The 12,449-nt window shown below is 46.6% G+C and overlaps 1 protein-coding gene across 2 annotated transcripts in view; it reads right to left on the bottom strand.

Annotated features, from left to right (window-relative positions):
- Positions 1-1,946: 1,946 nt before the first annotated feature.
- LOC106816677 (allatostatin-A receptor-like) overlaps positions 1,947-12,449 on the bottom strand; it is a 12,523-nt gene continuing 2,020 nt past the window's right edge. Inside the window, exon 2 of one of the 2 annotated variants that reach the window (XM_014821298.1) lies at positions 1,947-2,153. In XM_014821298.1, coding sequence (XP_014676784.1) covers positions 2,152-2,153 — 2 coding nt within the window. In that variant the 3' untranslated portion in view covers positions 1,947-2,151. Of the gene's footprint in view, positions 2,154-8,766; positions 8,936-12,449 lie in introns of those variants that run through there. The other variant, XM_014821297.1, reaches the window with a different exon arrangement.

Genomic DNA, 12,449 nt, shown 5'->3' with positions numbered 1-12,449 from the left:
CTAGATGAATATACTTGTGGTATCGGTGCGGATTTCTGATTCCGCTCGAAGCAACGGCAGACATGTTTCTGGGGATTGTTTTCGGTAGCTATGGGCGCTCAGCGCTAGACGTAATTGGCTGTCCGCAACACGTGATCCGAATCGACTGCTGTGATATGAACTCAGTCGGTTTCAGTGTAGCACTGCGCCGTCCTCGTAGGCCGAAAGATTTGTGGTTTGTATAGTAAAATCAGCCCATATAGTAGCGTGTTATCGTTATACGTAGGTTATTGCAAGTTGTGCTGCGAACGGAGTGGCAGTTGTATTATTTTAGCACACGCTAAAAGTGTGGGTTATGTTCGCAGTGCACTCCCTTCTGTCACAATACTCTTTATTTGCACTCCCGTTTTAAGATTTTTACAAAGACTTTTATAATAAATGATGTACATACGTGAATCATAGATTAGGGTATAAGGTATGGTTAGGGAATACTGCAAAATGCAGTGGAGCGGTGGATTAACCTGAGCTTTTGAAGCCAGCTCTCCAATGTCGTTATTGTGAGTGGAGTAAATGTGTGAATTGCGTGTTTCGCAGTATTGGTGTAGCTAATGGCAATTTCGTTTTCGTCATTTTTTTCTAAAGAGCTGAAAACAGCTGATGGATGCTGTGCGGTTACTTGACACTAACGCCCCATTTTTCTAAGCGTGTGTTCGTGTGTCCGTGCGTGTGGTGTGTATGAGCGCACGTGTGTTTGTGTGTGTGTGTGTGTGTGTGTGTGTGTGTGTGTGTGTGTGTGTGTGTGTGTGTGTGTGTGTGTGTGTGTGTGTGTGTGTGTGTGTGTGTGTGTGCGCGCGTGCGTGTGTACCAGCAACAGGCGCTAGGCCAATAACAATGAGCTGGTAACATTATTACAGCAGTATGTCATCTCTGTCCATTACATGTGTACATCGTGAGGCCTCTTTACATGTTGTCATGTTGCACGGGGTGGTTCGTGAGGTAAGGTGCACGTACGTATCACCAAAAACCCTATAACTCCACGCTTCTTTACAGAATAGTTACGCTTCTTTACAGAAAACGCTTTACAGTTTACAGAATAGTTGGCGAATACAAACACAATTAGCTTACTGGTTGATGAAGTATAAAGAATCGCGCCTAGTTATTATAAATTAATAAAGTTAATCATAATTTTAAGATAATGATCTTATTACATAACCGCGCGCGTTGACGTCATTGAAAAATATGTCTACTAGGTGTAAATTGCAAAAACGCTACGCGTGTAAGAACTATAAACGTTCGCCATTTAATGCACATAGTTATTATAAATTAATAAAATTGCTCATAATTATAATATGATGTTCTTGTTACATAAATCGTGCGCATTTGCGTCAGTGAAAGGTGTATGGCCGTGGAAATCGCAAAAATTTTACGGGTTTGCGAAACTGGCAAATGGATGTGAATGACTTTCACACCAAAATATCAGCTACCTGTGGGAGAGACGGGATGTCTCAAATAATGACGCCATCTTGACCTGGAAAGTATGCTTGTACAAACTGAAGTGCGCTTCCCGTGTGCCTCTTCCGGCTTCCATGCGAATGCGACCAGAAAGAGCCACCAACTCTGCCAAACAGAGCAGGAAATCTAATTTTGAGAACAACGTTGGAATCCAAGCTGTTCTCTCCGGGAAAATAAAACAGACAAACGTTTGCGCGCACGTGCTGAACGTCTAATAATGTCACGTATCACATCGCTGATTGGTTGATGTGCGAACGCGATATCTCTACTAGAGGTCGCTGTAGACGCATAACACGCAGACACGCTTATTGGTGCTATGTTTTTACGTACTAGACAAAAAATCACACGTATTTTTTATTTCGTATGACATATAAACTGCTTGCCTTTTATGTTAAATTACCAGCCTGATGCATTAGCAACTAGTGCGACTTCGAACGAACATATCTGATGCATTTCTGATGTTTAAAGTAGATAAACCTCGCAACAAAAAGCCTACTTACACCTACTGTGAGCATACTTGCAGTATGCAAACATCACGAAATGTTCTTATTGCGCCAGAAATGTGCTCCGAACTAGGGAAAAACTTCGTTCGACGCGGTTTCGGCGTATAGATACACATAAGTTGTTTTGGAGTGAAGAGCCTACGCTAGCGTAAATAGTTTCTGGAACAAAAACACTATATTTGTTTCCTAATTTCATAAGTAATGTAGATAACATATGATTTAAACAAATTTCACAATTTCGTACTGAGTAAACATCATCAATAAAGTATAACATGTGTTATCATAGAAAAGAACTGTTAATGCAGCACAGCGTTCGCTCGGCAGTGTACCGGATGTGTAAACATCCTGTGGTGCTACATTCGTTTGAGAAGTTTTTTCGTTTAGAAATGAAGAAGTGTTGTGAAAGTAGCAATACAAATAAGTTGTAGTGAATTTTTACAACATGGACGAGCTCACAGTAGGTATATCTATGTATTTTGCTGCAAGAACGTGCCGTTTTAACGCAGTGGGTAGGCCTACTAGCGTGTAGAGATAGTCATGATATTAATGCTTCATCCGCAGCAGAATGCAAACAACTGCAGCACCTTACCACAACGGCGATTACATCCAAGCCGAGTCATTCTTGCGTTAATGACGATGAGACGTGTAAGAGCGCTGCTGTTACGCACGAGACACGTTTTGAATCGTGCTCAACTAAATCACAGCGACAATTAGTGGCTCTTAGTAATTTGCGAGACGCTGCGGGAACTTCTTTCACGATGAAGCCAGACGCGCAGGACACTTTAAGCGCGTCCCTTGGATGCCAGTCATACAGTGAAGCCACCTTTATATAACGGCATCCGTCAATGAAAGCATAATTTCAATACGTTTCCCGCGAGTAGCCGCTATATGGAGGTTTGACTGCAGTTTATTAACCGTCGAGGCCATGGTAGCGTTAAAGGGGAGAGTACACCGAGTATAATATTATTTATATACGCCACACGAATGACACATTGCTGTGTTTGGTTTAGCTATAATGTAACGTGAAATTTATCGTGAAAACAGTGCGCGATGCGTGACCGCCGAGTTATTTACCCATCTAGACGCTCTTACTGAACGTTGTTTGCTACGTTTATAATTATTAATTATTATTATGGCGGACTAGCGAAACGTGGACCCATGACTAGCTGACGCCATAGGTATGCTGATTGCTGGCAAAATCTTTTGGTCCTTATTAATACAGACAAAGTTTTGTATAAGGGTCACTCGAGAGAAACCGTATGAGTGTCCCTTAATAGAAAGGTGTACTACCGTTTTTCCTCATGCCGATGTCAAGATGGTAATAATAAAAAAGATTAACACGTGCATTTGACCAAGTATATAATATTCGCCCCAAGTTTTTTTAATTTTCGTATAGATCCTTAATTTCGCTTTTGTTGTATCTCGATTGACGCGAACAATAGTTTTAGTCAATATATCCATCTGAATTTAAATGACCCCAGCGGATTCTCAAAATTACCATTAGAAATTTATTCCATGTAGATTCACGACCAATCGTTTGCAATCGCGCCACCTATCGGACAAATTAAAACTAAACTATTCGCGAGGTGTTCTCACTATATGTGAGAAGAGTACCGAAGAGAAGCAAAAAAAATATTTCTGTGGGGGAATTTTATACATGTTGATGAAAGGCGCGAGCGCAGTGGCAAGCATGCAGCGAAGTGTAACGACACACAACGTTTCTATTCTGTCTCTCACGGCGCACGCACATCTCCGTTCAAAAGCGAATGCATATGAGGATCTCATGCGAGTACAAAAATAGCTACAGCGGAGGCCTTTGACAGGAATTCCGAGATCACCATATATTATTAAATGAACATCTATTACTTCAAATTTCGCTTGAAGCATTCATACTAAAAGGCCTCTCTCGCGTCTATTCTTGCGAGGGATAATTTCAAGCGACGCGAGAGAGAAAGAGGCACTCCGATTACACACGGCTAGTGCATGTGTCGAACAAGCGCGGTGTGTGCAAACGCGCGAGTGTGTCTTTCTCGTGCTCCGCTTGCCGCTGCGACTACGTCAGCGTTTTTATGGCGACGGACGGACAGACGCGTCAATTTCCGTCTGCTTCTATCACATCTGCACGCGACACTAATCCGGCAACTAGCGACACGCGAAAAAAAATCGGAGCTCGATCGTGCGTTTGATCATCCATCTCTGGGTGTTACGACGCGGGAATTAGTTTATGTCAGTGGGTGACATGCCGCAAAGCTTTGAATCATCGGGATTTGAAACTAGCAGCACTAATAAATGAAATTGATTCCGACGCGTATAATTAAGCGCATTGTAATAATATATCTACGAATTCGCCTCCGAACATGAAGCAAGAAGAATAGAATCGTGGCAGATATCGAAGAGAGGAAAATCGAAGAACCTTCAGGGGCGTAGTTAACTCGTTTTGTCTGGGGGGAGGGGCCAAACCTGAAAATGAATCTACGAATTCGCCATCGAAAATGAATAGCGTTTACGGTCATTTTGTATTCGCAATACATATAACGTTGGATCCCCGGTCTAGCGTGACAGACACCCCCAATTGTGGTGAGCGTCCCCCCTGTACATTGCGCATGGGCACGTACGTGTATAGCTCTAGAACTATAGCCCTTCGCTCTGCACCTGTGGCAGAGTGAAGGGCTATAGTTCTAGAGCTAGTACGTGTATAACAGGTCGTGTGGTACATTTTATCGACGCGCGGCGATTTTACCTTTATTTGCCCATGCGCAATGCATGGGGGGACGCTCGCCACAAGGGGGCTGTCTGGCACGCTGCACCGCCGAGAGTGGGCCTCACATTGCTGTGTGCGAGTGTAAAATCCCGTTTCAAGCTTCATTGCATGGAATCGGCTCGGCGCAAATCAAGTTATCCGATTTCCATCACCGATTCTAAGTCAAATCTAAACGAGCGCGCGTCGGTGCGACTGTGTATCTTTTGTCTCGTGATCGGGAAGATGAAGCGATGTATTATTAACCATTTCAGGCCGCCTGCGGTACAGTCTGTGTTTACGGACACCTCTTTAGAACGGACACTTCTTTAGAACGGGCACCTGTTTGTAAAGGTCGCATATGGCGTTCCTATCGGGTGGCAGTTATAGAGAGTATATAGTATATATATATATATATATATATAGTATCAAGAGCTAATAATACCTAATCATAATAACCTACCTAATAACCTACCTAATAATACCTAATAAGGTATTATTAGCTCTTGATAGTATATATATGGGAGTTATATAGAACGAACACCTGTGGGTGAAGTGCATATCTGGGTTTTTTTCCTTTAGAGACTGTGCAACTCTTGCGTACTGGTTTATTATATCGTGAAGTATAACAAAGGTCAGGAGGGCGTTGTCGGGAACATCATAGGTAAGTTAGAAGATCACAAAGTCTAAAATGTCGTAACTTTTGAAGTGGCGTGTCGAGAGCAAAAGCTATATGATATTTCAGTGTTGATAATAGTAATGGGCCTACCTATTTACGCCAAATGTCATCCGGTCATTGTTTTTTCTCAAAGACTTGCGTCTAGGGCCGTGCGTGCGTGCATGTGTGTCTGTGTGCGCGCGTGCGTGCGTGCGGGCGTGCGGGCGTGCGGGCATGTGTGAGTGTATCTGCGTGCGTGCTTGCGTGCGTGCGTGCGTGCGTGCGTGCGTGTGCGTGTGTGCGCGCGTGTGTGTGTGCGTGCGTGCGTACGTGAGTGAGTGAGTGAGTGTGCGTGCGTGCGTGCGTGCGTGCGTGTGTGTGCGTACATGTTCGTGAATGCCGTCCGGGCCCATCCTATACGTGCATCTAACCTTGGCTTTGTCTAACGTGCGTTGCCACAGCCGTAGCGCTATTGCGGCGCAACTAGTCGCTCCGGAACTAAATAATATTGCGCGCAATTACTATTCCAGACAAACTATCCGTGAAATTACGCGCAGCTAAGAGCCGGCTGATTTTCACTGATTCTCTCACAAATTTGAACGACGTCGAAGATCAATGGATAAATTCCATTAATAGTATTAACTTATTTGCGCAGCGGTCGCGACATCACGTGACCGGCAGATCAGGAAATGTCGAGGAGAAGAGTCCCGGTCAATGATCGCTGATGACAGCTAGCCGAGGAAGAGAAGGGGGATTAGCGGATTTGGCCGATGTTTGCCGAATGCTTGAGTGCGCGGGCACACATGTATCAGTGTATATGTGCGTACGTCGGCCTGTGAGAGTGTCCGCCTGTGCGCGCCTCCGTGGGTCGTTAAATTGACTACGTCACGAATTTTCTACCGTGTATATTTGTAATAATTTTTTGGCAATTTTTTTACATTAAAAGTAAGTACTAACGGGACTAAATGTATCCTCAAATTCTTACCTGATAAGATTGTTTTTTGACTAGCTAAAAATCCAACAAATCTGGGCGATTTGATATATTGATCAATACATTAAATGCTTGCTATGGGCTATGTATGAGTCACGAGTGTTTGTTCACATCGAACGGAATAGCAAAATAGGAAGTATAATGCAGCAATCTAACCATAAAAAGTTAACAGAATCACTGACATTTTGTGAAAAAGTGGTCATAATTTGTACTATTTACGGTGACGTAATCACTTTAAGTTGGAACCTGCCGGCGGGAAAGGATTTCCAAGTAGCAGTCTGTAGGTATAGACGGGGCGCTCATGGTGCGTGTTACGTGAGGCAGGGGGAGGGAGTGACTTGCGAAGGAGGGAAATCCTAACGACGTTTTACCTAAATTCTAAATCTACTATTAAGGGAATGGCGAGGCTGATCGTGGCGGATTATGCAAATGCAGTTTTTAACACGTAGCGGCAGGTTTTAGTCGAACTGAGCAATAACGAATGAGACGGTCATATCGTGATTGCGTAGATTACAATTTTGAGTCATTTCTTTCGCCATTTCTTCCAATTCTTTTCATTACTTCGTTTCGTGGAGCGCGACGTCGAAATTATGTATTCCGTTGCAACGTGTTTATTCGAAGCGAGTCTGTTATGCAATATGCGCACGCGCGATATGTGTGTATGAGAATTTACATACACGACCAACAGTTTAAACCGGCGTTCACTTCAAATGCCACTTGGTAAGATTTCCCTGGGAAGAAAACGAATACCCTATCGCCTTAGAATCTTGTTGTAAGCACACATGGGTAAACGAACGCGCGCACACGATACAGGCATAGTCACGGCGAAGACGCAGAGCGCACCGCCACGTCAACAGTCATTTACCCCGCAAACAGCATACAGCAACGCACGTCGAGCACGCACCCAACACCGGCAGCACATCAGCGCACGCACGCTCACACACACACACACACACACACACACCACACACACACAACAAACAATCACACACCACACACACACCACACACCACACACACACGACACACACACAACACACACGACAACACACTCACCACACACACACACCACACACACCACTGCACACATCGCATGCAGCGTACACTCAAACGCCACGGATTTACGTAACGTACACGCACTCGCGCGCACGCGGTGTACGCACCGGTTTCCTCCTGCCACCATCCACGCCACGGGTGACCGTAGGGTGCGTTGGTCCGCATCAGCGTCATTAAAACCCGTCACAATGTCAGCGCGCGAGGGTGCCGAAACACGGGCTCTATAATTGCTTCGGCCCTCTTGCTTGTCAGACCGACACACAATCGCACCGTGATCGTTGCTTCGACGCCGTCACCACAGCAACGTGTTGTCTCTATCCGCCAACAGCAGCATCCTCGGCGATGTCTGATGTACATACCACGAGCCAGTACAGATGAGCGGCCACAACACACCACACACATGCACGCACGCACGGCACACACGCACGCACGCAGCAGCACGCACACCACAGCATACAAATTTAATGGTTAAATGGTCGAATGTTTCTTTGGAATAAATATACATAACCCTAATTTAATCTTACGCTTTATTATTCAAAATGTAACTATACTGCTGACACATCGAGAGATTAGTTTATACATCATCCCCTTTCTTCTACTATATACTATATATATATTATATATATATATATATATATATATCATATATATATATATGTGTGTGTGTGTGTGTGCTGTGTGTGTGTGTGTGTGTGTGTGTGTGTGTGTGGTTTGTGTTGGTGTGTGTGTGTGCGTGTGCGTGCGTGCGTGCGTGCGTGCGTGCGTGTGCGTGTGCGTGTGCGTGCGTGCGTGCGTGCGTGCGTGTGTGCGTGTGTGTGCGTGCGTGTGTGTGTGTGCGTGTGCGTGTGTGTGCGCGCGCGCGTTTGCGTTCGCGTGCACGCGCACGTGTGTATGTTCCCGTGCATGTACACATGTGCACATGCCATGTTTGCACGCGCGCATAAGTTGCAGGCATGCGTGCACGTCCGACTCAACACACACACACGCCCACCGCTCTCACCGCAACGCGCGCACGCCCGTAATGTCATTTCTGAACTGGAGCAGACACTGAAGATTGCAGGATATCCATTTACGTTCTCCTTCTCCCCCCCCCCACCGATCTTGCTAGATGGTGTAGTATAGAGCCTGCCATCAACAAGCCAAGAGAACCATCTTGACTACTGAAACAGCTGAATTGCGTTAGGGCTGGCTCGCTCACCACCACCCCTAGACTCGTACACGTGCTGGTCATATACGAGTACTGCTGAAACACTAGATCCGATCCTATTTGTTAATTTTGCTTCTCTAGTCACAGAACATGCGGCGAGGCATTCGGGAGCATCCACTAATCACATCCACGTCGTGTCGACAAGGCGAAGGTCGAGGAACCTCGATCAACGTTGGGATGGGTCTCCCTCGCCCTAAAAATCGAATGCGACGGTAGGACCGACTGGCCTACATCCTGTGCGCAACGTTAGCGGGAAACGTTCGTCTCGTTTGAGGAGGCGGGATTTCCGTGTCCTGTTGGTGAAACGGTAATTTTAACGGCATTTAAAGAAATTTTGCAAGCATCGAAGGTAATTTGAACGACAATAATGACCACGGTGTAACGAGACACAAAACCGATGTCAAGCGAAATTCGCCGGTGCGAGAGGGGGAGGGCGAAAGGGCGGGCGTATAGAGTCGTGGCAGCTATCGAAGAGAGAAAAATCGAAGCAAATAGATTGACAATCACTGGGCGTTACGCGGACATTATCTTTCGTCAGTGGGTGACATGTCGCAGAACTTTAACCGTCGGGCTTTAAACTAGCACTGATGAATGAAATCGTCTCTGACATGTAAGTGCATTGAAATAATATATCCACGAATTCGCCCCCGAACATGAGGCAAGAAGAACAGAATCGAAGAGATATCGAAGAGAGGAAAATCGAAGAATCTACAGGGGCGTAGTTAATTCATTTTGTCTGGGGGAGGCGTCAACCCTACCCACGGGTTGTATAGTGAGCGGCGGACCATGGGGAATTTGTTATTGTCCATATAATAGCAGACATTTGTCTGGGAGGGAGCGATGATCCTTTTCCGCCTCCCGCGCTAGCTACGATCCTTACTTTTCTGCCTCCCCTGTTAGCTACGATCCTTACTTTTCCGCCTCCCCCGCTAGCTACGATCCTTACTTTTCCGCCTCCCCCGCTAGCTACGATCCTTACTTTTCCGCCTCCCCCGCTAGCTACGATCCTTACTTGAGATGTCAGAAAATCAAATGGTGGATGCATGGTAGGAGTCTCTCGCGATATCTCGTTCGGTGGAGACTACTATACAAATAAATAAATTTTGTCGTGTGTTTATCAAAGTTTGTTTTCATGCTAATAAAAATGATAAAATAAGCTGCATTTTGTCATTATCCAATCGGAATGTTGTGGGGCGCATACCTGTAGATATCAGATTTTAGGAGTGGTGGCAAGATGGCGGCAGTGGCGCGGTGACGTCACTTTCTTACCGATCGGGAATAGGCTAACCGCGCCATCCAGTTAATATAAAGATATCAGTGATTCCACCAGGTGGAGTGAGAGTCATACCATGTTAGCATCGCCTGCTCGAACCCTCACGAGATTCAACCGCGGGCCGATGAGCCAGCCATGACTTGGAGCGATTCAAAATGAAGTTTATTAAATTTAAAATATTAATTCGATTATTAGTCATCGCCGCGTCGCTTCACATTTGTTCTCGCAAGCGCGCGATCAATGTGAATGCCTCGTAAACAACTGCACAAACGGCAAGGACATGGGTGTATCGTATCAAGAGCTTATAATACCTCATTCAATTAAATTAGCTAGTAATTATTAGGGTATTATTAGCTCTTGATCACGTACTCATTTCCAGTAGGAACTTTGTAGGAAAAAGAAAAAGAGCACCGATGTGTGTGTGTGTGTGTGTGCGTGTGTGTGTGTGCGTGTGTGTGTGTGTGTGTGTGTGTGTGTGTGTGTGTCGCGCGCTCAGTGTGCGTGTGTGTGCGTGCAATTGTGAGCGCAGCGCGGCAGGCCGTGTGTGTGTGTGTGTGTGTGATTGTGTGGTGTGTGTGTGTGTGTTGTGTGCGTGCATGTGCGGCCGGCGGTGTGTGTGATGTGTGCGCGGGCGCGTGATGTGTGCGAGCAGCGCGTGTGCGTGCGCCGCGGCGCGTGTGGTGTGTGTGGTCGCCCGCGCGTGTGATGTGTGATGCGCGCGCGTTGTGTGTGTGTGCGCCGCGCATGTGGCGTGGTGTGTGTGTGTCCTGCGAGCGCGTGTGTGTCGATGCATTTGCGCGCGTGTGGATGCGCGCCAGTAGTGTGGTGCGTGCATGTGCGTTGTCGTGCGTGTGCGACGCGGTGTGACGTGTGGTGTGTTGGTGTGTTGTGTGGTGTAGTGTTGATGTCGCGTGTGTGTGCGTGTATGTGTGTGTGTGTGTGTGTGCGCGTGTGCGTGTGCGTGCGTGCGTGCATGTGTGTGTGTGTGCGTGTGTCTGTGTGAGTGCGTGTGCGCGCATGTGTGCGTGCGTGTTTGTTCGCACTATATCACGCGTACGACACCGCACGATACGGTTACGTGACTTCATTCGCACACGCGCTCGTACTTCCACGCATTTATGTGCGCAAGCCTATACAGAACGATATCTTTACCTCGATAACGGTATATGTCGTCTATCTGAAGCCTGTCGAACGAAGCTGATCTGTCTTTTCAAGGCTGTTGCTGTTACTGCTGCTGCTGTCGTTTCTGTTGTTGTTGTTTTCGCTGATGCTGCGGATGATTATGATGATGATGCCGAGTATGATTACGATGATGATGCTACTGCTGTCGCTGTTGCTGCTGCTGCTACTGCTGCTGTTCAAACTGTCGCTACTGCTGTTATTTCAGCTGCCGCTGCTGTTGCTGCTGTTGATGTTGTTATAATTGTTTTTTGCTGTTGTTACTGCTGCTACTGCTGTTGTTTTTCTTTTTGTTTTTAATCCGTTTGCTGCTGCTACAACTCGTACTGCTGGCACATGTCGCTGCCTCCACCCTCCGCTCTGCTGCAAGTATTAATAGTTGACAGCCGCGCATCTCTCTCTCTCTCTCTCTCTCTCTCTCTCTCTCTCTCTCTATCTCTCTTCCTCGCTTTTTCTTTCTTCTTTCTCTCTCTCTCTCTCTCTCTTTCTCTCTCTTTCTTTCTCTCTCTTTTCGTTTCTCTCTCTTCTCTCTCTCTCTCTCTCTCTCTCTCTCTCTCTCTCTCTCCATTACTCTCTCTCTCTCTCTCTGCTCTCCTTACTCATCTCCTCTCTTCTCTCTCTCTTCTCTCTCTTCTCTCTCTTCTCTCCTCTCTCTCTCTTTCTCGCTCTAAGCGTGCGCTCTCGCACGACGCGTCGATCTCCTCGTTACAGGAGGACGTGATTTACAACGCTTCAGCGAAGTGCAGAAGGTATATATGACACGTCGCACCAAACGACCTCAACCACACTACACCACACACACGACAACATTCACACGCCACACATCTCTGTACACGCACACAATTCCACACGCACGCCACGCCACACACGCACACCCCGAACACACGCCACCACACACGACACACACACACACACATATATTATAATATACTTATATTATATATATATATACACGCGCGCGCGTCGGTGCATACGTGCTCATCGGTGCGCCGAGGCACACTGCCTGTCCGTCTGCGTTCGCTCCCGATGTCCGATCGTAAATTCACGCGCGTCTGTTTGGGTGTGCACGTTCGAGGTACAAACGGGTGGGGGGGCACGCACGCGTCCTACGGATGATTTGAAGATGCTGCAATGTGATGTGATGTGATGCAGCGCTGCTGCCGTCGTAGTTCCTTTCTGTATTGATGATGACTTTATGCTCCTATGCATCGCCTTTCCGTTATTTTCAGACGCGCGCACACACGTATACACACGCGTACGCGCGCACGCACTCACGCCCACTCACATACACACACACGTGCACATACACGCGCGCTCACTTACACACACACACACACACACACACACACACACAC

The sequence above is a fragment of the Priapulus caudatus genome, unplaced genomic scaffold, assembly GCF_000485595.1.
Source record: "Priapulus caudatus unplaced genomic scaffold, Priapulus_caudatus-5.0.1 Scaffold1452, whole genome shotgun sequence".
NCBI classification, from domain to species: domain Eukaryota; kingdom Metazoa; phylum Priapulida; class Priapulimorpha; order Priapulimorphida; family Priapulidae; genus Priapulus; species Priapulus caudatus.
Note: the sequence above shows the minus strand (reverse complement) of the source record. Positions and strands in the feature narration are given on the sequence as shown.